General features: G+C 40.2%; 1 protein-coding gene across 2 annotated transcripts in view; it reads right to left on the bottom strand.

Moving 5' to 3' along the window:
- Nucleotides 1–24,816, bottom strand: part of Ush2a (Usher syndrome 2A (autosomal recessive, mild)) — a gene marked incomplete in the record, with an annotated part of 661,834 nt that overhangs the window by 492,177 nt on the left and 144,841 nt on the right. For both annotated transcript variants that reach the window (XM_013519932.1, XM_013519934.1), the window contains 2 exon segments: nt 6,354–6,517; nt 17,728–17,911. In XM_013519932.1, the coding sequence (XP_013375386.1) occupies nt 6,354–6,517; nt 17,728–17,911 (348 nt within the window).

Below are 24,816 nucleotides of genomic sequence, written 5' to 3'. Positions count from 1 at the left end.
GAAGAAAATGTGGTATTTAGATACAGTGGAGTGCTACTCTGACATAAAGAAAGATGAACTTGAGTCATGCGTAGGAGAATGGTGGATCTTGAGACCACAATGTTTTAAGTAAAATAAATTAGACACACAAGTTTAAATATCACATTGTTTCTCTTATATGAAAATCTCAGAGTAAAATTAAAGAGCAGTATGTTTTAAAATACTATGTTTTCTCATTAAATGCCCTTGACATCCTTATTGAAATCAATTGACCATATATGAGATGTGATAAAAATGTTGTTTAAATTTTTAAAATGCATTACAGTGAAAGATACGTCATCATTAATCCCTCACTAAATGCTCTCCTTGGTGCTGAGCATACTTATTCCATCAATCTTGTCACTCTCTGCAGCAGTTCTGCAAGTCTTCTTTCCTCAGGGTCTTTAACTGAGGTGCTGTGGTTGTCTTGATGACCTGAACTGATTCCAAAGTTTACTTTTCACAGTTATTTTTACTTTGGCAAAGAACTAGAGAATGTAAGGTGTCAGATCAAGTGAATAAGGTAAATGAGAACACAACATGATGTTTTACTGGAGAGAAATTTTCATAAACTTTAGGTCAAGGTGATCAAAAATTCAGGTGAATATTTAAATTTTTAAAGCAGAGAGAACAGATTTGTAAACAAGAGCAGTGAACACGATATGTTCACTGAAACGACATACAAATTTGATCTGCATCTGATTTGATCTGCTGGGAACCACCCACGTTTGCGTTTGGATTTGGTGGCAACTACTAACTGTTTTGCCACTGCAGAGACATTTTTGAAAGTCTTGAACTCACACAACATAGGAATCAACAGATCAGGTTTACCTTCAACTTTGTTCTTGATCACTGAAGCCAATTTTTCCGGGATTATCAATACTATGGTTTGAGTGTGTCCTTTGAAAATTCACATTCTGTATTGGAAACTTAATCTTTACTGTGACAGTTTTGGGAGGTGGGTCCCAGTGTGGAGTGTTTTGGCCTTGAGGGCAGAGCCATTATAAAAGGGCTTTTAAGAACAGAGTTTCTCCCTCTCTCCCGCCAAGTGAGAACACAATATGCCTTCCCCGTGACCTCTGGAGAGCACTACACTCAAGGCTTCCGGTGGTAAGCAGAGAGACTGGCTCTAAATTATTGGCATTTTCATCTTAGGCTTCCCAACCTTTAGAACTGTGAGAAAGTAAATTCTGTTCTTTATAAAGTAAAAAATAAATAAATACAATTATTACAATAAAAGACACATTGAGAATAATCCCTTCAAAAATACTCAGAATACTTCCTCTCACTTGGAATGCACTTAAGCTATCTTTCCTGGTAATGTGTCCTCTGCTGTAATAAGCTTTTTAAAATTTGAACATCAACCACATTTATCAATCAGCCTTTGTGCATCCCAATTTATGAAATCTCTGTTTCACTGGTGTGTTAGTCTATGGAGTACCATATTGTTTTGATTACCGGAGCTTTACAGTTATTTTTGAAGCCAGGAAGTTTGAATTCTCCAACTATCTTCTTTTTCAGGGTTGTTTTGGCCCCTGGGAGTTCTTACGATTCCACTTGAATTTTAGGATGGGATGCTGATAGGGATTATATTGAGTCTGCAGATTGCTTTGGATGCTATTGCTATTTTAGTGATATGAAGCCTTCTAATTCATAAACATGGAGTGTCTTTCCATTAATTTTACCTTACTGAATTTGTTTTAGCAGCGTTTTGTAGTCTGCAGCATGAGTCTTTCATTGGTGGTTAAATTTTTCATACATTGTAAGTGGAATTGCTTTTTACATTTCTTTTTCAGATTATTCATTGCTTGTTTATAAAAACACAACTGTGTTGCATACTGATTTTCAACATGCTGTTCTGCTGAATTCATTAATTTTAAAAGCTTTCTCATGGATTCTTTTGCATTTTCAGTGAATACGATCATATTATCTGCAAATAGATGTAGTTTCCTTTTCAGTTTGGATGCCTTTTACTTCTTTTCTTGTCTGATTGTTCTGGCTGCCACATGCATTACAATGTTGAATGGTAGTCACAACAGAGAACATTCTTGCATGGTGCCTGATCAGAGGGAGAAACTTCCAGTCTTTCACCACTGAATATGGTATTGGCTAATGGGTTAATTTTTTGGCATAAATGCTCAGATAATTCTGTAGGTAAATGATAGTCATTTCAATAACTATTATAATAACAGTTGGTTACTCATGTTCCCCAAAATAAAAATAAAATAACTAGGTGCTGACCTCTTGTTTTTAGGTGTATAAAATTAATTCACAATTTTTTACAAACCCAAATGCTAAAGTTAAATATGCAAAACTTTAAGATGAAAACACTGAGAAAATCTTTGTTATATGGGTCAAACAAGTATTTCTTAGATTAAATTTTAAAAATGATGGAATAATAGGACAGTTTTATTCTTCAAAACATACCATGAAAAAATCAAAGAAAAGGTTGACGTAAGTTTTATCTTAAGTATGTAAAGAAATCATTAAGTCAACAAGAAGACACAACTCATAAAACACAGGCAAAGTTCTGGAAAGACACTGCCACAGGAAATGCTCAAATGGCAAATAATCCACATGAGCAGTACTCGGTAACACCGTCACTGGGAAAGTGCACACTGAAGCCACTGCATGTGCACTGGCTGAGATGAAGTGCATCCATGCCAGAGGTTGCTGAGGTGGGAGGGAAACTCACTGGCCCACAGTTTGCTGCTGAAAATGTAAAGTGGTTCAGCCACAATGGGAAGAAATTGGCAATTTCTTAAAAACATATGAATATACCTATCATAAAATCAGCCTTCTTATTACCAGGCATACCTAAGAGTTTAAAATATATAAGGCTAAGTCAGGCACAGTGGCACATAATGTACTCCCATCCCTCTACTCTGGGAAGCTGAGGCAGAAAGGTTGTAAAATTGAGCCCAGACTAGACATCTTAGAGACTTAGCAAGACCTTATCTCAAGATAAAATTTTTTGATAAAATTAGGGCTGGGCATATAGCTCATTGTGAATGCCCTGTGTTCATTCTCAGTACTACATGATAGATAGGTAGGTAGATAGATAGATAGATAGATAGATAGATAGATAATTGATAGATGATAGAGAGATAGATACATACATACATACATACTTACATAGATGATAAATAGATAGATAGATAGATAGATAGATAGATAGATAGATACATAGAGTAGGAAGAAAGGAAGGAAAGAAAAACATGGATCCATAGAGACATTTGTAACCATACGTCCGTGGAAGGACAATTCATGAGAAACACCAGGAAGAATCTACATATTAACTCACTAACAGACAAACAAAACAATGCCTACCCATAAAGCGCTACCCTGCTCAGCAATAAAAGGGACAAGCTACTGAGACGTGCAATAATATGGATGAATCTCAAAAACATTTTACTAAGAAAAAGAAGCTACATACAAAAAACCTAAATATTATGAAAAGCCTAACCATTATACGGATTCACTTATCCAAAATTTCCAGGAAAGCAAAATTATTCAATCAAAACCCATATACGTTGCTGCTTCGGGCTAGAAGAAGAGGAGATTCATTGATAGTGAGCACAGGGAATTGTTTTTGAATGACAGAAACATTCTACAGCTGTATTGTAATCGTGTTTCCACAATCTCAAAGTTACCAAGATTCATCAAACTGTTCGTGTAAAATGGTCAAACTTCTATAAATTCTCCTTCCAAAAAGCTATCGATAGAACTACCAGAAGCTCTCTGATAAGCAGGTAAAGAAAAAAATGTGAATAAACTAAAGAAAAACATAAAAATGAGAGAAGTATCTAGGAGACTAAAGAAAGGTATTATGAATGGCTACAAGGATGTCTGTGCACATATGTGTCTATGTCTATCCATATATATTTACATACATACATGCACAAACATAAACAAAGTTCATTGACAAAAGCTTAGGACAAAATGAAATATCACTAGGAAAATATGCAAAAACAGAACTATTTAACTCCTGCCTTGCTTCTATCTCTCTTTTCATGGAAAACAACTATCATATTGAAAGCATGAAACAAATACTGGTAGAAAAGAAGTGGCTCACCCGATAGGGAAGTGTATGGTCAGAGAGGCTCTAACTACTTTATTTAAATTCAATGCTTCTGCACTTTGGAAATTATATTCTACATCCTACTCTGACTTCCTGCCCAATAAAAAAAAAAAGTCACAGATGGCACCTAGAAAAAGAGAAAATACAACAATAGTTGTAATCCCACAGTTCCCAAACTAGAAAAGGAGCGTTGAGGATTCTTTAAATGTTCAAGAAAAGTGTATTTTGGACAGCTGGTGGACAGAGAAACAAGAACCAGACCGAGGTGGTTCATGGATCAACAACAGGTAACACTGCACTCCTCTCACCCTCCTCCCATCTCACGAGGCAGGGTATTCACCTCTGCAGTTGCTACAGTGAAAAGAAAGTACCTTGACAATCCAGGTGAAACCAGTGAAGACGAAGGGGCGTTTCTTCACACTCTGCCCACAGCCAGCGCCTCCCTGCTCCCCTTCTACTACCCGCACTATGCTCTGATCTCCCCCGAAGGTGGGGACCCTGTCACATTGTCCTTTAATGAGTTGCCACTGCTGCAGAGCTTCTGCCTTTACACTGTTTTGTCAGTTTTGTGAAACATAAACCTAACACAGGAGCAGTAACAACCACATAGCTGAGGGAACCAGTTCATTGCCAAGGATCACAATTTTAAAGGGACAGAAAAATCGAGAGTAATCTATCCAGGAACAAAAAATTATGAATGTAAAAGTTTTTAGAATTATGACAAACCAAAAACACATGGAATGACTAGGAATGTTCCTCTCAGAGAAGGAAAGACAAGATAAAATAAGCCTCAACTGGTACCAAGAGATGGAGGCACAGCTTCTGGACCCAGCCTTCAACCACCTCCAGGCTAGGTAAGAAGATGCACTGAAAAGAGAAACAAGTACGCATAGTTTCACACAAAATCAGTGGCAGAGCCAAGTGGAAATCACTATTTATGCATGTTTTAGGTAAGGCTGCCATTGTTGCATATAAATGATGAGCTACAACTCACAACCAAAAGGAATATGCTGGAATTTATACCTCACACAAAGAAATCAAATACATAGTTCATTAGTGAATAGGAATTACTAAAATCCAGATTTGTGTTCTGACTGCATTTATATACAAAGCCAGTTATGAGACTCCTTTCCCAAAGGAAACAAAAATTACCTTTACTAAAACCTAGATGATTTTATAGGATACTGAAAATACAGGATATTGAAATACAAGATACTGAAAAGCAGCTACCCAGGAACAAAAGATCACTATGTCTGCTGAATCTGTAGCTATACCTTCCCCGCCTTCCACTTCTTCAAAATCTAGTAAGCTTGCTTCGGGGGCCAATATTCTATTCCTTCTTTCCCTTTCCCTCAAATGTAGATAGCACACCCGGGCATGCTGGCCGGTGGGGACCTGTCATGATTGTGGCACTGCCTGGCGTTGACTCATGACAGTCTCAGGACACCCCAAGGAGAATATGAGTCGCACAATATGTTGTAGAAGGCTCCTTACCACATGTTCCCAGCAGGAATTTCTTAGGGATTCTGGAAAAGGTAAGGACATATGATCTTGAAGTAAACACAGTAAGCATCAATATGTTACGAAGTCACCAGGAAGACAGCAGGTGACCTTGAGAGGTCAACAGACGTCATTGGAAAATAGTACTGAGAAGTCAGAAGACACTGAAATGTAATGTTTAGCTTTGAGGAATTAAAAATGTAAATGTGATATTTAAACAACTAATGTAACAGAGGAGAAAGTAAGGAATAGATAAGGATAATTATTTCAATATCAATAAACAACTAATAGTAGAATAGTGTGCATAAAATTCTGGGGAATGAAGACTATAAAACTCATAATAAATAAGACTATAACTGCTACTTGCTAAAGAAAATTATGTAGAAATGAGTGGTTTTGTGTGGTAAGGTGGTCAACCAGTTTGGTGTAACCTCAGCTGCCCTGATTTTGGCCTTGAAAGTCTTCTGTCCTGAGAAATCCCTTAGTCTGGGGAAAACTAGGATTTGGTCATTAATCTAGTAATTTAATTCCAACAAACCATTATAAATTGCCTGCTACAAACATAATGATTTCACCATTTCCAATTACTTAATCAAAAAAAGGCACACACATTTCAGATAGTGTAATTTTAAAAAGTTTTTAAACCAAATTCCTCATAGGGTAGCTAAGCCTTGCACACGGATTCTAACTGGAGCAAGAAATTCTGCCGGGGCCCGGGGCCCCCCACTCTGGCAGTGCACCAGAGTTCACTTACTTTTGCTGCAGCCCCACGGGTTGTGGGCATCCAAGTGGCTTGCACCGGGAACACAAGCCTCACACTTTGTCCCCGTGACAAATTGTTTACAGAAACACTGGCCCGTGACCAAGTGACAGGTTTCATTCAAGGCTCCTGAGAGATGACAATTACAAGGCTGACATCTGAAAACAAGACAAATAAACCATCAAAGAGAATAGCATTTTGATTAATAATGCATAGTATACATTACACCTACCAATAACATTGTGGAGTAGAATGCTGTTTTAGCCAGCAGACTGAAAAGAATGCTGGAGCGAAACACACTTGAAATAAAACAAAATAGAAGCGCTATTTATCAAATGCTGCTCATGATAAAAACGCATCAAGCCTTCCCTTGGAAAGCTAACTGAAGGTCCCCCCAAAGTGTTGTTTTTATATGTTTTACATGTCTTTATACATCTTCTGGGTCAGTTGGAATATCAGTTGCTCAATTAATAATACTGTGAATCTGGCTGTCTTACAATAGCAGTTCCACTGTCAGCTGAACGTTGAGATTACATTACCCATACAATTATATTTGCAAGTAACACTCCAGTTGCAAAGAGGAAGACTGGGGTGATTCAATCATTGCTTTTCTGAAGAAGCTTGAACTTCTACACTGGCTTTCTAAAAACTAAATTTTGTTAACACTTTAGGAAGTCAGGTTCTAGCGTTGTTGATGTTGTAACAGGTATTATACTTTATTTTTTATTTTATACATTGCTATCCAGAACAGTTGGACATTTCTCCAGAGTGGCTGGAGTTGAAAGTATTATTCTGATGTGGGCAAAACTGTTAGTGATCTAAAGAGAATGAGGTAACTTCACTACAGCGTAGGTTTATCGGAACCAAAGTCATGTGTAAGAGTAAGAGTAGTGGCCCTTCCCCATGACAGAAATTCAAACCAATTTCTTTAGCGTGAATTGCTCATACATTTAGCCCTAGACCCATGGCATTGGTTAGGATCAGCACTTTGGGTACCATGAAGTATAAGAGATGCAAAAGCAGCCAAAGAGGAACATTTACACAGGAACCCTTCACATGGCATTCTTAAAGCAGCCCTAGAGGGATTCTCCTATACATTCCAAGAAAGATGCTGATGGAGAAGTGACTTTCTCCCTCTGCAGCTTCTACAGTGTGATCTCCTGGGTAATCATTGAACATCCTTCAAAAGGCTGATAAAAGCCAAGGCTGCCAAATAAGCTGCAAATTTGTTTTATGGACTAATATCCCCTCGGGAATAGAGAAAGTACAGTTTCTCCTGAAAACCATCATGCTGTTGTTAGACCTTTTTATGGTCATGATGAAAAGACATTCCCCCCCCTTACAAACAACTATATTAGGTCTTTTATCTGTATGCATTCTATCAGAATTCCACTTTAAATAGATGTTTTGTTCCAGGTAAGTACTACAGCTGAAGAAAATTATGCAGTGAAATTAAAATGAAATTATGGCAGCAATGAAATAGTTGGCTCTTAATTTCATTATATGCTATCAGAGTATATTGTTTGTAGGCTTTTAATGTAATATTGGTGAGCATAAACAATAAGAAGAAAGCTTCTCTCAATGTGCATATATATGTGTATATGTACTTATAAATCAGTACACCACTCATAGATAAACGTCTCTTCAGTATTTTGGTTTTTATTACCATTCCCTCATGAGACAATCACACTTATTTTGCATACAGTGCATTTAGAATAATAGTTTCCAGTGTATAAGATAATTCCTTTGCTTGATGTACTTCTATTTTCCTCCAACCAACTGCCACACACATAATTCCGAGTCAGCTATGTCAATATCCATGGGATATTAAGTTCCAAATCCAAATGGAATAAATATATCACTCCATAGGCAAGCATGCAATGTTCGAGTAATTAAATTGTGTCTATTCCTGACTTTGTAGTCTTGTCTTCCAGCCAGTGTTATATTGAACGTATCTGACTTTTATAATTGCTTGATATCAGTAAGAGAACTTTCTCTAAACACAATTCATTGGAGGAGACTTTTCTGAATATTATAGTTTGTTTCTAGCCCAAAGGACATGGGGCTGATTTTGTAATTAAGGTTTAAGTAAAATGATTCCTTTAAAGTTTTCAGCCACTCAAATATAATTTCGAATATTTCCAAACCTCTTTAGCAAATGAAGCACAAGTTTGATGTCAGTTTATAAGTTATCTCTCCTCCAGGGTACCTCCTAAATGAAATATATCTCACGTTTATTAAAACAAAATTATATGTAATAAAAGAAAAGACATTTTAAGCTTAGAAAGAGAAACACCAAACTAAGATGAATTGTGATATTGATTTTGCCAGGATAAATGGTTTTTGTAATATTAATATAAAGAAACCTTTATTACACCGACTCTCCTGGCACAGCCAGAGCTTCTCCGGCAATCTGTTTAAAATCTTCATTTTTCATCCTTATGGGAAAACCTCACTTGCTAAATGGATTTCATAAAGAGTAATCTGTCAAGATTTATATAGATAAACAATTTGTGATGTTTATTGACCAGTTCATTACGATAAACAAAGCAGAAGGAAAGCACCGCCAGTCTCTGCCAAGTCTCTGTTGTCAGAGTTCTGCTGGGGCCCTGATGCAACGCAGAATTGACCAGCTATAACAGGAGATGAGGTAACTCGCCTCTGTCTCTGAAATCACAAAATTCATGTGTTTCCCTGGGAGCTATTTCCAGTTGCACAAACTGGAAATAAGAGTTATCCTAATTGTTCTTATTGAAGAAATATAACTGTTAATGAAAGGAGTGGTTTTCAATAACACATGTCATTGTCATCTGAGGGAGAATTACTATAGGAGGCCAAGGATGGATCATTCTGTTGACATTTCTCTTTGCACACCCCTCTTGGGTGTGGGGCCTCAACTCATGGGCACCCTGAAGTTGATTTCATCATTGATTGACACGAATAACATTGGCTAAGGACCAGTTATATCCAGGACAGAAAGAAAAACCTAGGAAATAAGGATGAATACCACAGAGTTGCTCCTGCTTTTAAGGAGATCACAATTCACTGTGAAAGAATAAATGCACCATTCATTAATAAAGATGCTCAAACTCTCTTGGGGCACATGAAAGGGGTAATGACCAAATCTGGTGGCAAAGGGAGCAATGGAGAAAGGAGGACTGGTTTGAGCATCACCAACTTGAAACCCAAAGTTGGAAATGCTCCAAAATTCAAAACTTTTGAGCACCGCTATGAGATCAGAAATGGAAAATTCCACACCTGACCTCATGTGATGGGGTCATGGTCAGGAGACAAGCACACTAAGAAATGCACTGTAAAAGCTTATTTTCAGACTGTCTGTCCAAAAATATAAAGAAATCTGTATTTAGACATAGGTCCTGCTCTCAACACAGCTCTTTATGTAGTGCGTATGCAAGTATTTCAAAGTCCAAATGTTTCAAAATCTCCCAAACTCTGGTTGCAAATATTTCAGAGAAGAGATACTCAACTTCTTTCAAAAGAAATCTTGCATGATATTCCTGGGCTAAGATTTCATAATGGATAGGAATAAGGCAGACAAAGCAGGAAGGAAGGAAATAGAGAGAACAGGAAACATGGGGAGGGTGTGGAGTTAGAAACCACTCAGAAGTTTTAGATATTAACCAGGATGGGAAGTGGTGATAGGAAAAGCTGGAAAGCTGAGAAGTATAATACTGCTACCTCAGGCAGTGGTATGGAGCAGGGGAAGGAGGGACTTAGACTTCAGAAATCTTTGCCAAGTAAGATTGATAGAAGGTGATGGCAAATTGAAAGGGGAGGGGAAGAAGGGGGTGGAGTTATTCCTGGTTTTCTCATTTGCTAATGTGACAAGAATGAGGACATTGTTCAGCATCAAAAAATGAAGGAGGCAGAGACCCCAAATTACAGAGGGATTTTAGACAAAGATTATTAATGAATAAAAGACAAAAGGCTTCAAGACAAATTGGAGAAATTGGGACAAAGAGTTTTCTCCTATTAGTCCCCAGCACATGGGCTGGTACTCACTCAATAGATGTGGAGTAAATGCAATTATGATGAATAACACACTCAGAAAGCTTTATAATTAGGTGGGACACCAGATACAAATCTAAATGGGATTGGTAGCTCTAATGACAGTTCAGCTCATTTGAGTTTTTTTCATTGGCATGACTGTGTCCCAAGGAATGGACAGATCTTGAAGCCTGACTACTGCTCAGACTCTCTGAGACCAACGTCCTCTGGTCAGTTTCCTTGCTCAGGCTTCAGGGAGGAGCACAGCCAGAGTGGAGGAGGTTGGCTTTCCCCTAAGAGCACTTTACCTCTGCAGAGGAAGTGTAGTCTTCCTGAGCTGGATTCTGGGGTCCTCATAGCCTACTAATAGCATCTGCAGTCTCTTGGAGTTGGGAAACAAATTGTAGCAGGATTTTGGGCTTGGTCATCAATTTTGCATGAGATGGAAGACTCACATAGCTTACTGAAGGGGAAGTGGGAGGTGGACCATCTCACCTAGAAGGAAGGGAGAAGTTAGCAATATGCAAACCTCTCCCTCTAGGGAAGCCTTCCCGGGCACACATGTGGGAACTCATAAAAACTTGGCCTAAGCAGTGACTCCCTTTCCCTGATGCAGTGGTGACATCCATGTCAAGGGGGGGGTGACAATTCTGCCTTCTAGAGAAGAGCTTACTTTGCAAGGTTTGTATCTGAGTTCTTCACCTCCTTCATTGCTGCCACTACACATAATCACAGAAATCACTTTGAGATATGACAGCACAGCCAAATTCTTAAAGTACTTTCAAGTAGAGGAGAAATTACATTTACTCTCTATAGCCCCAGAGACAGCCATAAGATGAGGAACAAAAGTCACAAGGATGGAAATATTTTGCCCAACATTAAGAACATATTTCTATCTGCTTCAGAATTCTAATTGTTGGAAACAAGTATGTGCTATTTTTCAGACAATGCGATTTTTTATTTACATCTTTTGGAAGAGTAGTTAAATAACCAGTTGTCAGTTATTCTGAAAGTTGACTTATGCAGAGTATAACAAAAATTACTTTTAAGGCTCTTTCCAAATGTGTAATGATAAGATTCTATGATGTTTAATGAGATTAAGTAAATAGCCCAAGAGGACAGAAAAATCTAGTTACAGGGTCTACAATCTTTATCTACAGAGGAGCAGACAGTTTACATACTTCTGGTTTTTGATGGCCGTATGACGTCTGCACTAACACAGTGCTGATTCTACTGTAGTCAGAAAGCAGCTATAGACAATATATACAGAATGAACATTGCTGTGCTCCAATAAAACTTTATTTAAACATAAATAAAGTTCCACTCCCAGGCCGTGAGTGGGTGAACACTGGTAGAACAGGCTAATTTATGGCCCCTGACAATGTCCAATTCTTCAGGTCTAGAACCTGTGAATGTGTGACCTTACTTGGGTAAAGAACTTTGTAGATGTGATTAAGGTTTCTGAGATAGTGAGACTATTTTTAATGATCTAAGAACACCCAATATAATTACCAGGATTACTATAAACAGAAGGTAGAAAGTTAAGAGTCTAAAAGGAAGAACATAGGATCTAGGCAGAGGTCAGAGAAGAGAGAAAACACATTTGGCTGGCTCTGGAGATGAAGGGAGGCTCCCCAAGTTAAAGGATGCAGGCGCCCTCTGGAAGCTAGGAAAATGAAGAAAATAGATTTTCTCCTGGAGTGTGCAGAAGAAACACAGGTGGCCTGCTGACACCTTGATTTTAGCCCAGCAAAACTAATTTAGGACCTCTGACCTCCAGAATCACAAGACAATAAATTTGTGTTATATTAAGACACTAAATTTGTGGCAATTTATTACATCACCAATTGGAAGCTAATCTACCTGGCATAGCAGGAAAGCCAAGTTGGAACCTAGACAGCCTCATGCCCAGCACTGTCTCCTTGCTCCCACCTCCTATTGGACATGTGTTGCTCACTGGTGAAAGGAGACATTTCTGGCAGGGTCATCGACAGTCTACAGCAAGGGAGAATATATGATTATGTAGCTGTGGGACATTGCAAAAATGACCACAACTCCGGAACTTTCCCTCCTGGTCTGCCCTTTACAAGAACCTATGTAATTCCTTTCCCAACGTGCAGTCTATTCTCCACTCCTGAATAGGAGCTGGCCTTGTGACTTGCTGTGACAAGTAGAATGAAACAAAAGCAATCACGCAGCACTTGTGAGAATAGTCCTCCAGTGGCTTTGCATGCTTTTGCCCCTTCCTGAAACTCTCCCTCCACTTTGTGAACAAGCCAAGACTAGATGTACAGAGGATGAGAGGCTTGAGGCACCCCAGATGACAGCTAGCTATCTCTCGGAGAGTCCCAGAAAAGCAAGAATTGAAGAAGCACCCTCCCTGAAGGTTCCGTTATCACATCAGAAATGGAGACCAGTTGACTGAAAATTGTCTGCTTTCCTTTGAACTCATTTATCTGGTTCTCAGAGAAAGGTTAGTTGAGATCAGCTGGAAACAGGCATGTGAAAAGATGAACAGACCAAATCTAAATCACCGAATTCAAATACGGAAGGTTTGTAGTAAAAGCTAAAGAATCTCATGATAGAGAATTTTCCTCTAGTGGTTTAGCAGTCTGAGCTTTTAGATCCCTGGCCAGCCTCACACTCTGTGTTACAGTTCAGTGTGTGTCTGCTGGTAAACAGGACTGGCAGTGACAGTCCCGGCTCTAAAGGCTTAATGTGAGGGGAACTGGACTCATCCTAGGGAAGAGTGCTTGGGGATTGTGGGCCATGGAGGCAATGTAAGAAAAACAGGGCTCACCAAGGACCTGGGGCAGCCTGGGGAAGGTGGGGAAGGGATTCACAGTCACAGTCAGCTAGAGGACAGCACCAGGAAGTGAAGGAGAGTTGCATATGGGGCTGAGACTAATGCAATGTGGCCCATTTTTGTTTCATTGTTTTGGGGTTAGACAAATATGGTAGAGATAGAGGTAGAGGTAGAGGTAGAGGTAGAGATAGAGATAGAGATAGAGAAAAAAATATATATATATATACACACATATATATATTTGGTTTTATTTTTTTTTCCAGTGGGAAGAATTGTTTGCTTCATTGTTTTCAATACTCATTAAAGCATGTTTCGTTCACGTGTCAGATGCAAAAGGAATAATGCCTGCATTTGAATCAGCTTTTTAATATACGTATCCCCTTTTTCTGATTGGTAACTTTGGAAGGATGAACCACTTGGATAGAAACAAGTAAAGAACTTTCCCAGATTGGTTGCAGGAAGCTGTTGTTCTGTCAGCTGGTTTTGTTTCGGTTGCATATTGTTTTCCTGGGAGAATAAGTAAGCTACAGAAAACAAACCAAGAAAAATTAGAGCAAACAATACCATGTTGACTAAAGAGAACATGGGTAATGACAGGGCTATGTGTGAACTGTACGTAGGGATTAAATTCTCTGAAAATGAAAATGGAAAAGGTAGATGAGGAAGCCAGTGTGTTTTTCCCATGGGTTAAGGGACACAGTGAAACTTTTATCTTTGCCTGGCATAACAATAAAACACACAATTTATTGTAGATTTGAGAACTTTAGAAAATAAATTTGTATTTCTAAGCATCAACCTCAGTAACTATGTTCAAGGGAGATGTTTTTAAGTGATTTTCTTTCATTTTAAGATGCTTAGCATCAGAGCATATTTTCCTATACCATGTGTCTAGATTCATTTAGAGTATGAGTGAACTTTTTCCCCTAAGTATCAAAAATTTCTTTAGCCAGATGAGATCCCATATATTTTTGCCATCTTTGTACCCATTTTCAAAAGAGTGAATGTTAGTATATATATATACAATAACAACCAGAAGTCAATGACACTCAAGAACACTATCATTCAAAAAATGGAAAACATAAAAAGGAGAAAGCCCATTTTTATCCCTTCTCATTGAAGAGTAAATGTATAAACACAAGCAATTCTCACTGTCACACTTTGAAGTATTTTTCCTCTATGACCTTCTGGGTTGGAGGATTTTCTGTGTAATGGTTATCAATGGTAAAGTGAAAAGAGACAGCAAAATCCATCAGTGAAAGAGAAGGGTCAACTCAAATCACAAGCATTCACAGCAGCAAGTTAGGAAGAGACAAATCTTACTGAGTAACTTGGGCCCCAAATGGCCACGGGGAGCTTTATTCTTCCTATTCTTTTCAAAGAAGCTGTTTTACACATGACGGTTCTTGCCTTCCACAGTTCTCTCCAGTAGCTGCCTGTGGATTATTTTCTACTTACTAGTGAAAGCAATCCTGCTCAAACTGAGAGGATTCTGAGCTCCACTCCAACATGAATGGTTTGGATGTTAATAAGTATTTGACGGTGTACACCCTTTACATCAAGATAATGGAGGCATAACATAGCAGGAGACATTTATTTTTATTCTGAAGGAAATTGAGAACAGTAATCTAAAGAAGAATTGGTCCTGTGTCAATTACACTAAGAACAGAATGCATGACAGATGCAAAAATTCAGATTCAGAGGCACTGACTGGCCATAGCAGGGACTAAATTTGTGGTATTTGAGACTCAGTAACATGTATACAGTTGTTGAAACTGTGGATGTAGATGCTGTGGTGTAAGTCTAGACATTCCCCCAAAGCTTCAGGTGTGCATTGGTGGGGCTTGGGGGAGCTGATTTGATCATGAGTTTGTAATATTCATCAGTAGATTTGTTCACTGATGAATTTATAGCAGGGTATGATGTTTGGAGGTGAAGCCTGGCTGGAGGAGGGTGTCACTGAGGTGTGGAATGGAAGGGTCTGTCTCCCTCCTCCTCCCTTGATCACTCTCTGCTTTATCCCTGCCAAGAGCTGTTTCTCCTCTGCCATACCCCCCTGCCATGCCACCGTGCCTTGGAGCCAGGTGTCTAAGCACTAAAACCGCGACAAACTATGAGGCAAAATAAACCTTTCCACCTTAGAGGTGTAGGTATCAGCATTGTGGACAAAAGACACGTTAAAGGAGTGTGCTCGGCAAAAAAGAAAACAAAACAGAAAGTGAAACCAAAGAAAAGGACAATTTTAAGAGACACAGAGGACAGTGAAGAAACTGCACATTGAGCAGCTAGGGGTCATAAACAGTAATCTCAAGATAAATTTACTTTTGTCTTTCCATGGCCCTTTGTATGTGGTGTTGTGGGGCTAATTTCTTCATCTCCCACCTGGAGAGGCAGTGCGTGGGTCACAGAGCATTCCTGGCATTTCTAGGGTCAACAGAGACTCCTAGAGTTACCTTAAATTGCAAACCACAGATTCAACTCAGAAAATCTCTTGCCTAGTCTTATATTAGTCAAGTGAACCCTCCGACCTTTTCTTAAGGGACAGGCATTTTAAAGCACAGTCTTCCCCCTTTTGCCAGCTAGGACATGGGGAAGACAGCAAGTGCCTAAGTAGAGCTGGTGGCATGGTGGCCCCTGCCCTTTCCTTGCCCACATCTTCATTTGCTCCCAGTGTGTGAGGGCTCAGCCCTCCCAGGCTCACACAACCCAGGGCAGGGTGCATTGCGGGCTTTGCATGTGTTTAAAGCCAAGTTTTCACTAAAAGGATGCTACCTGGTGATTATTTCATTGGTTTCTGTCCCAACACAAAATATCTCTCCCCTGGAGTTTGTTCCATCCTAAGGATTTGCTTACTGAGTCTGTAGCCTGCGGGAATTCCAGGCTTTTCTCTACTCAGCCTTTATACCTCCCAGGCTGCACTCTGCTTAGCAACTGAGACAACCTCTATGTCTCCCTTCTCTGTGGACCCCACACGGCCCTTTGATGCACTCAGGAGTGTGAGGTATGAAAAGCATTCTCTTTCTGCCCAATCTGCCAGTCCTGCCAGATTTTCTTTCCCAATGCAGATGGACATCTGAACCTCACCAGCTAGGCAAGGGCCCCTTCAAGGGTTCCCAGGACCCCTCCAGGGGAAGCCGGTCCTCTGATCTCATCCCCTTCACCCATCTTTATCCACCTCATGCCTGCATAGACCTGCCCTTGTTGTGACTTTCAAGACTAATCTAACCAGTTCTTGGTTGTCTCTAGTTTGAAGGTTCAGCAGATATGCATTAACTCATGTGAGGGCTTAGTGATGATGGGAAGAAAAGGAAATGAAAAGAAGAAAGCCACCCCTTCTAAGTATCAGCAAGGGAAGAGAGTGAGGGAACAGAGCACCTTCAGAGCTGAGAGTAAGGCAGGAGAAGGAAAGGGAGTAGGGTAAAGGTACAGAGCATATTATAGACAGTTGTCATCAAAGAAGAAAGATTTAGGTAAAAATAAGGGGAGGACTTGATGCAGGAATGCTCAAAGTGAAGAAGAGGGGGTGAACAGGAGACAGAAAGGGAGGAGCAGAGTGAGAGGAGAAAACAGGAGGAAAAACCATCAGTGCAAGCAACAGGCTACCTTTAGAAAATAAACTATATGCAGTGTTCCTAGGACTCCATAAACAACTGGGAGTGGATGAAAATGTAGGTAGTTGGAGGTGGGGAGGAGATAACTAGAGATCTTCTTCCCTAGTTCTGTTTTGTCCATAAGGCAGAGGCTTAGATCACCCCAGCACAGGCTGGGGCAGGAAACGGGAACTGATGAGACCTGTAGAGTCTGAAGGCGCTGAGAGGAAGTGAAGAGGAGGGGTCTTTGCAGCCAGGCACCAGGTGGTCCCCTGTGGGGTCCTCCTCCCATCCTGAGGCTCGGGCCCCAGCAGAGGCACACAGCAGGGAAGACTGTGATCCTGACCTGCCTGCTCAAGCCAGTAGAAAAATGATCCTCTCCAGAATCCAAATGGTTTTGCCCAGCTTGGGAGGAGAAGACAGTCAGGGAGGGGGTTCACTAAAGAAGACCAGGTAGGGAGACTGGACAGAAATTCAAAGAAGTCAAGCATCAGGCTTGGTGACAGGCATAGGATGAGAGAATCAGAGTGATGTCCTTCCTTCTTCACTCTTCCTGTACTTCATCAGTCTAGGTGAATGTTTCTGTCCACCCTGTGAGCCAGGGGAGGACTCCAGCATCAGCCAGGCCCACTGCAGACTGAAAGATCAGAGAACATGGTTCTGTAAGCAGTGCCTGGTCCTGAATTACACTGAGATGAGGAAGGAGATGAGGAAGGATGTTATCCCATCCAGTATTCTTAGATCCTAGTTCAGGGACCATCTATCAATATACAACAACCCACTCTGAAATACTCAGATTGCCGTTATGTTTAAGATAGATGCTGAAGAATCAAAAACATGTTGATAAAAAGAATGTTTTTGGTAGAAGATACTGCTTTAGTACCTGCCAAACACTGATAGCAAGGACGAAGTAACTGCAGATACAACCAGACAAAATATTTAATTATTCCTTCTTATGAAAATTTACCTTCCAGTCTGAGGGTCAAACCCAAAGTAGTGGTCACTGCATTGGTCACAGTGGTGCCCAGTGATGGACGCATCCTGGCAAAGGCAGTGTCCGGTTCGGCCATCGCAGATGTGACCCGCTGCTCCTGTTCGGTGGCACAAACACTGCAGGCAGCCTGTGGCATTGCCGGGAGCAATGTAAAAGCCTGGAAACAAGGAAATGAAATGTCTTTACACACACTGGGTCCAGTCTTCTCGTAAAAATATTCCCTGATTCTGTGGAAAAACAGAACACACTATGTTGCTCTACCTCATTCCCAGGACACTTGTAGTTATATTTGCTCTGAATGAACATGTCAATTAGGACCAAAGAAAAACTAGGAGGTAATTTGCATTGCCCTTCATGATCTTTAACTGGACACTGGCCCTCCTCTAGTGGTCTCCATTGTTATGAGTGGCACTGTGTTCTCCTCGTTTGCTTATCCAGAGACGTCTGTGATACAGAAGCCAGTGGAGATACAGGATTCTTCGTCACATGTGAATGTAACAAGGATTGTTTCTGTAAAAATATGTCTCCTACGATAGTGTTTGTTTATACTGTCAAATCATTGCCATCTGAAATTCAAATTTAACCAAGCATCCTGTGTTTTGTTAAAACTTGCAACATTGGACTCCTCCGCTTCCTTCTCTCTACATTTGGCAAATTTCCAAGTCCTGTGGATACTGTGTCCTGAGAATTTCAGTCCTGCTGCTCTCCACCCTTACCACCACCTACCTAGTGAACACCCCCACCGACTTTCTCATAACTAACGCCGCCAGGCGTCGGCACCAGAATAGGAGCTTATGTTCTTTATCTCATTTAGTTCTCAAAACCATGTGAATAATGCAGGTATTATTTACTTTTATTATTGTTGTCATTGCTTCCATTACATATACTAGAAAGCCGAAGGTTAGGGAGGTTAACAAACTTTCCGAAACTGATGGAGTTAAAAAACAGCAGACCCCAGTTCAAACTCAGACCGTTCACTCCAGTGGCCACATACCCAGGGTGTCCTTCTGGCCCCTCTGCTGTGTTCTTCACAGTGTAGTTGGAGCAACCTTCCCCAAAGGAGAGTTGGAACATTTGGTTGTTGTATTTAAAACTATTTGATGATTTCCAGTTCCCTTTAGGAAAACAAACCTAAATAGCTTAGCACAGCCTTCAGCCCTAAGTCAGGTCCCGCACACTACTGCCTTTGCCATTTCTGACACCTGTCACAGTTTACAGACTCTCTCAAATGCTTTTGAAGTTAGCTTTTGAAGTTAGATCTCATTTCCACCAGACTGTAACCTCCACAAGGACAGGAACCACATCTGCAGAAGTTACCCCTGTCCCCAACACCCAGCACATTGTTCTCACATGGTGTGCACCCCATAAACATTGAAGAATTGATGGAAACTGACCAAATTATTCAATAGGCAGTGAGTGCCATAACCACTACACTTAACATAACCAATTTAGAGGTTTAGGTTATTTCCAAAGCTTACATTTTTTTCTTATAGGAAAAAGAAAGAAAGAAAAAAGTGATTCATACATATATCCAAGTTCCTTAAAATGTCTTCTAAACAGAAAGTGGATATCACAAGTTACAAAATGAGAAAAGCATCAGATAGTGGAATAATGGAGCAGGCACAGGAGGGAGGAAGGTTCCTCAGTGTTGTGTGATATGTGTGCATGGGTATGTATATTTACACATACATAAACACATATACACACTTACATAGATACACACATACAAAATAGTATGTGGAATTTTATTAAAGAAGTGTGAGAAAGATTGCAAAAAGGATCTAATGAGCAAAATTGTGGCAAATGAAAAATTATTCATATAGTTATCACAGTCATTAATTGAAGACATACAAAATATTGGTCATGTGGAGGAGAAAGGGAGGAAAGTGATTCCTTCCGTATCATCTACTCTATAGGGAAAAACAGAGTAAACAGGACAGCTCCCGAATTTAAGAACCAAATTCACTCAGCTCTAGATGAAAACAAACCATTCTTTCATATTTATTAGCAATTATTTTGTTTTCCTGCTCACAGGTTTTGTGTATTCTCCCTCAGACAGCTCCAAGAGCAGTAGAAGACATTATGCTTAATAAGAGGAAGGAAGGAGGCTGCGCCATTTGGATAGAATTGACTAACATGGTCTTTTTTTAAAGTAATTTATAGCCTGGTTATGTTACAGTGGTGCCTCGGTTCACAACCTTAATTCCTTCCATGGTTCTGGTCACAAACCAATTTGGACGAGAACCGAATCAAAGTTAATGATTGATTCAATGTCGGCCTTGTGGGGAAATTTGATCTGGCCATTGTCCAATTCGGTTTGCAACCAGAATCATGGAAAGAATTAAGTTCACTAACTGAAGTACCACTATATTTGCTGGTTGGCATTCCTTGACAGCAATTCATCATATATAATTTTTGCCAGAAATAAGAGTATGGCCATGCCAGTTAATGTATATTCTCATATCTGATTCATCATGTGATCCATGACAAAAGTTTAAGAAATCTTCTTTGGATTCAAGACCACTGTGGTTGCATCACTTTGCATTTTCCTTCCTGGGAATATGTCTAGCTCCTCACATCCATGGTGATGGTATCATGAATGTACTAACAGCTCTCCAATTTGGATAAATTACCCATTAGTATAGATACTTAGAAGTGGAATTAATTTGGACTTACTGTCATAGCTTTAGGCCACAGAGAATTCCGGACCAATTAAGTATAATTTTTACAAGAAATGATTTATTAGATAAATCTGTAAATACAAGAGGGTATTTTGGGGTGCTGGAGATTGGTCAGAATAATGCATGCCATAGGAAAATCGGAAATGTAACCAAACAAGAATCAAAAAGTGTCAAAGCAAGCAGAGGTGGCGCTTCGAGGGAAAGGCTCTGTGGGGATCTGCCTTGGGGTTAATGCCCTCTTCTTCAGAGGAGGGTGATTAGAAAGGTTAATCCCACCAGTATTTTAGTTGTCCTATTTTTAAGTAGTCCTAATTAGGATGACTCAGGTAACTTCCTGCTCAAAGATTACTTCTTGCCTTACCTGAATGTGCCTAATTCTAGACCATTACCTCTCCTTTTATGGCTTCCAACTATAGAAAACAACACTTTTCCCTTCCCTCCTGCTAAAACTTCATCTCCTGAGTGTGGCTCAAAGACAACTGACCTTAATTTCTTCTTAAACTCCACATACTCCAGCTCTCTCTCCATGAGCTCTGCTTCACATTCCCCATCTCGATTACTGTCTTGGTTTCGCTGATCTTTTTGAGGTTTCTGCCTATTAATGATTTTACCCACTTCCCTAAACATGGGTCATGAGGACAATGTTACTGCCTTGCATTATACAAGGCTGAGAGTTCAGACATAGCACAAATCAGCAAATCGAAGTTGATTATTCTCAATTTTTACATTAGCCAACCGCTCCTCCCAACAACGCAAATCGCAGGGGAAGGCGGTGTGCCGTCCACCTCAGCAGAGGGCCAGCATCACATAAAACAGAGCCCAGAGTTCGGTTACCAGAGAGGCAGCTCGTGTGGTCTCCTGTTGTGGCTGTTTGCTCAGCACAGTACCTGTCCTGGACATAAAGGAAGAGCCCATTTCGTAGCAATGTTCCTCTTGAGGACCATGAACAATTAGGGGTTTTCAGCGTCTTCAAATGGGAGGAAGAAAACAAGTTTAACCTCTGGACTGTATTCAGAGAAGGAGAGCAGTGTGAAGGCTAAGCACTAATTACATGCTATTTAGAAGAAACTACGTTCACCTCAAGCCGGAACACGGACATACTATTAAGAGCAGAGTCCAGGGAGGGATCGGTGAGTCACCTATCACAGACACCCGAAGTCTATTTCAGTAAAGGTTGTACATGTCAATATTGTCAGAGTGGAGCGGAGTCCACGGGGGCAATTTTCAAATTAAAACAGTAAGACATTTCCTCCAGTTGGTGGCTTTAATAAAAAATAATGCTTAAATCAAATTATTATCCAGAGTTGCCCAAATGTCAATGAATGAATAAATAGTAGCATTCATCCCCAGGTAAAATTTCTCTTCTTTTTTTAAAATTAACTTTTCTCTCATTAAATTACCTATGCTTTACATACCCTGCCCTTAGTCCTTATTCCTGGGCTACTCTTCCTTCTGTGAGTACCTTGTCCATTCATATTTACTTCTCCAACTCAGGTCAGGACAATTATTTTCTCTATGTGTCTGCCACCCTTTTTCCTACTCAATACTGTACACTTCTCAAACTGCACTCATTACTTTGTGTCACACTGACACAGAGGTCAGTTTTTCCTACTAAACCCTAAAGCCTGAATACATTTCTAATGCTTATCAAATGTTCTCTTCTAAGTCCCTCTTCCCAGCCAATCCCCAGAATTCACCCCGCTTAATTCATGGAGCTAAAACCTTTGCTAGAGCCCCCACTTTGTTTTTTTGTGATGCATCACCTCAAATAATTAGAGAATGACTGTTTAAAACAAATAATTGAGTTATTCAGAAAAAAATCCTATTCTTTCTGAGTACAGATTCTGAGATAAGATAAACTGAGATTTAGTTAGAAATATTTCTTCTACTAAATGAGATTGCATTTTCTCTGCTATAAAGTAGGAAAAATAATGATCTTCCTATGATAGAAATATGGGGACGATTGAATGGAAGTTTGCAGGTAATACCCCAGTACAAATTCAGGCACACAGTAGGCATCCAGTAAATATTTTTGCGGGGAGTGAGGTGCTGGATATTGAATCCAGGGACTTGTGCATGCTAAACACACACCTTTACATTAAGCTACAGCCACCAGCCCCTTCTCCTAATGAGAAAAACAGAGGGGGGGTGCGTAGGGAAGGAGGGGGGTGGAGAGGGGGGGAGGAGGGAGGGAAGAGGAGGAGAAGGGAGAGGGGAGAGGAAAGGAGAAGTGAAAGAAGAGAAGAGAAGAGAAGAGAAGAGAAGAGAAGAGAAGAGAAGAGAAGAGAAGAGAAGAGAAAGAAGAGAAGGGAAGGGAAGGGAAGGGAAGGGAAGGGAAGGGAAGGGAAGGAAAGGGAAGAGAAGAGAAGAGAAAGAAAAGAAGAGAAGAGAAGAGAAGAGAAGAGAAGAGAAGAGAAGAGAAGAGAAGAGAAGAGAAGAGAAGAGAAGAGAAAAGAGAAGAAGAGGAGAAGAGGAGAAGTCTCATGCTGCTACCTAGACTGGCCCAAACTCCTGGGCACAAGCAATCCTCCTACCTCAGCCACCTAGGTACTTAGGGATTATAGATATTTGGAATTATAGGTACTTTTTTGTTGCTGGAATTAAAACCAAGGTCCCTGCATGCTAAGCATATGTTTTACCACTGATCTATCCCCATAGCCCCTGCAAATATTTTGTACAATCATCATTGCAATCATCCTTAGACAGTTTCTTTGAAAGTGGGATTTTTCTAAATTAAAGTTAAAATAACAACTTGCAACATTTTCTTTTCTCCCCTAGATGTACGTAAGATTGTGCTCCATGTACCTGCCTGCAAGAGCCCCACCCAGTGATTTATCAAAGAGGTTGTTATTCTGAGACTCGGCTTTCTCCATAAACACTAACTGAGGATTCCGTTTCACTAAACACCAGGACGTGTCACATAATCACATCTCAACTTGGACACTCTGATTTTTATCAGAGCATCAGCCATCTGATTCTACTTCCACTGCCAGGGTCCTCACGCAGTTCTGGTTTATGAGCTTATTACTTAAAACCAGGATATGCTTCTTAATGAAACAGGATACTTTGTTTTACATTCTAATGGTCTGCGTGAATTATAAAAGCAAAAGGCAGTACCAAAGGGAAGCATGAGGCATTGTCCTATTAGTACAAAACATGTCACAGCAAGCTGTTTTCTTTATAAATTAGCCTTTATTTTATTCCAAAGCTGCAGAGCCCTCAATAAACCCTGTGTGCTGCTAGTTCTCAAGGACAAGAGAGGGTCAGTGGCGCAGGACGCCTTGACATCCTTCCCTGCCTTCCTGGGCCCGGCCCCTGATTGAGTGCAGCTGCAGAACATTACGAGGTCACCCAGCACTGAAAAAAGGCAACCAGGAAAACATATTTAGTGCTATATTTATTAGCATGGGTATGTGTACATTCATATATGTACACACACGCCAAATAATTCTAAATTAAAGCATTTTTAAAATACTTAATGGAGGTTAAGCAGCATTTTTAACCTCTGCTCAAGTTATTGAATGGCATATTAAAACCAATGTGGCTCTAATGTACCTTCTAATGTGCACTGCTGCCTTAACAAATTGCCTATAAATTTTAGTTGAATTAAGCCTATTCCTTGTACATTCGTAGTAAGGTTAGGTTAATAATACATGAGATTTCATTATATGCACCTTCCTTAATAATGTTTTTTAAGAAAGTGGGACAAGGATCGATGTGCCATAGCCTAGCACAGGCCAGAAGTATTTACAGCCTCAGGAAGAGGCGGACAGAAGACTTTGGGCTCCAAGCTCTTCCCCTCATACCCTGTCCTGGTCATTCCACACCCCGCTTCTCACACACCCAGGTGTGGCTTGGCCCAGCAGCCTGTGGAACAGGACTCGAAAGGTCTTTGAAGGTGAAGAAGGGGCACTTGAGACGGTAGTGTGCATGTCACTGCGCAGGCTGTGGACCTGCCGACTGCCAAACATCTGTTTAAGATGAAGGCCCTTTAGAGAAGGGTCCTTGTGGTGTAAATTCCACCATAAGTGATTATGAAGCCAAACATAAAATCCAAAGGTCGGCTGATGCCATGCATGTTGTTTGCATATGTACATACGTTATTTTCTGTGTGTGCATATGCATATACTAGACCTTCCGTTACCTAAAATGCATTAGGTATTCAGGCCCCTGTTTTCTGTCCAGTTATGGTAGAACACTCCATTCTCCTGAGATGTAGTTAAAGGAATATCTACCAGCCTTCATTCTCTACCCATTCCTCGCAGAAGGTCATTGAAATTTTAAGAAAATATTTTTAGCCGGTCATTCACTAAATGTACATGAAAGGTGCATGTAAGCCTGGTAAGAAGTGGTGAAATTGTTGATATATTTGAAGCTGAAC

This window comes from Chinchilla lanigera, unplaced genomic scaffold, assembly GCF_000276665.1.
Source record: "Chinchilla lanigera isolate Chin_1 unplaced genomic scaffold, ChiLan1.0 scaffold00005, whole genome shotgun sequence".
Taxonomy (NCBI): domain Eukaryota; kingdom Metazoa; phylum Chordata; class Mammalia; order Rodentia; family Chinchillidae; genus Chinchilla; species Chinchilla lanigera.
Note: the sequence above shows the minus strand (reverse complement) of the source record. Positions and strands in the feature narration are given on the sequence as shown.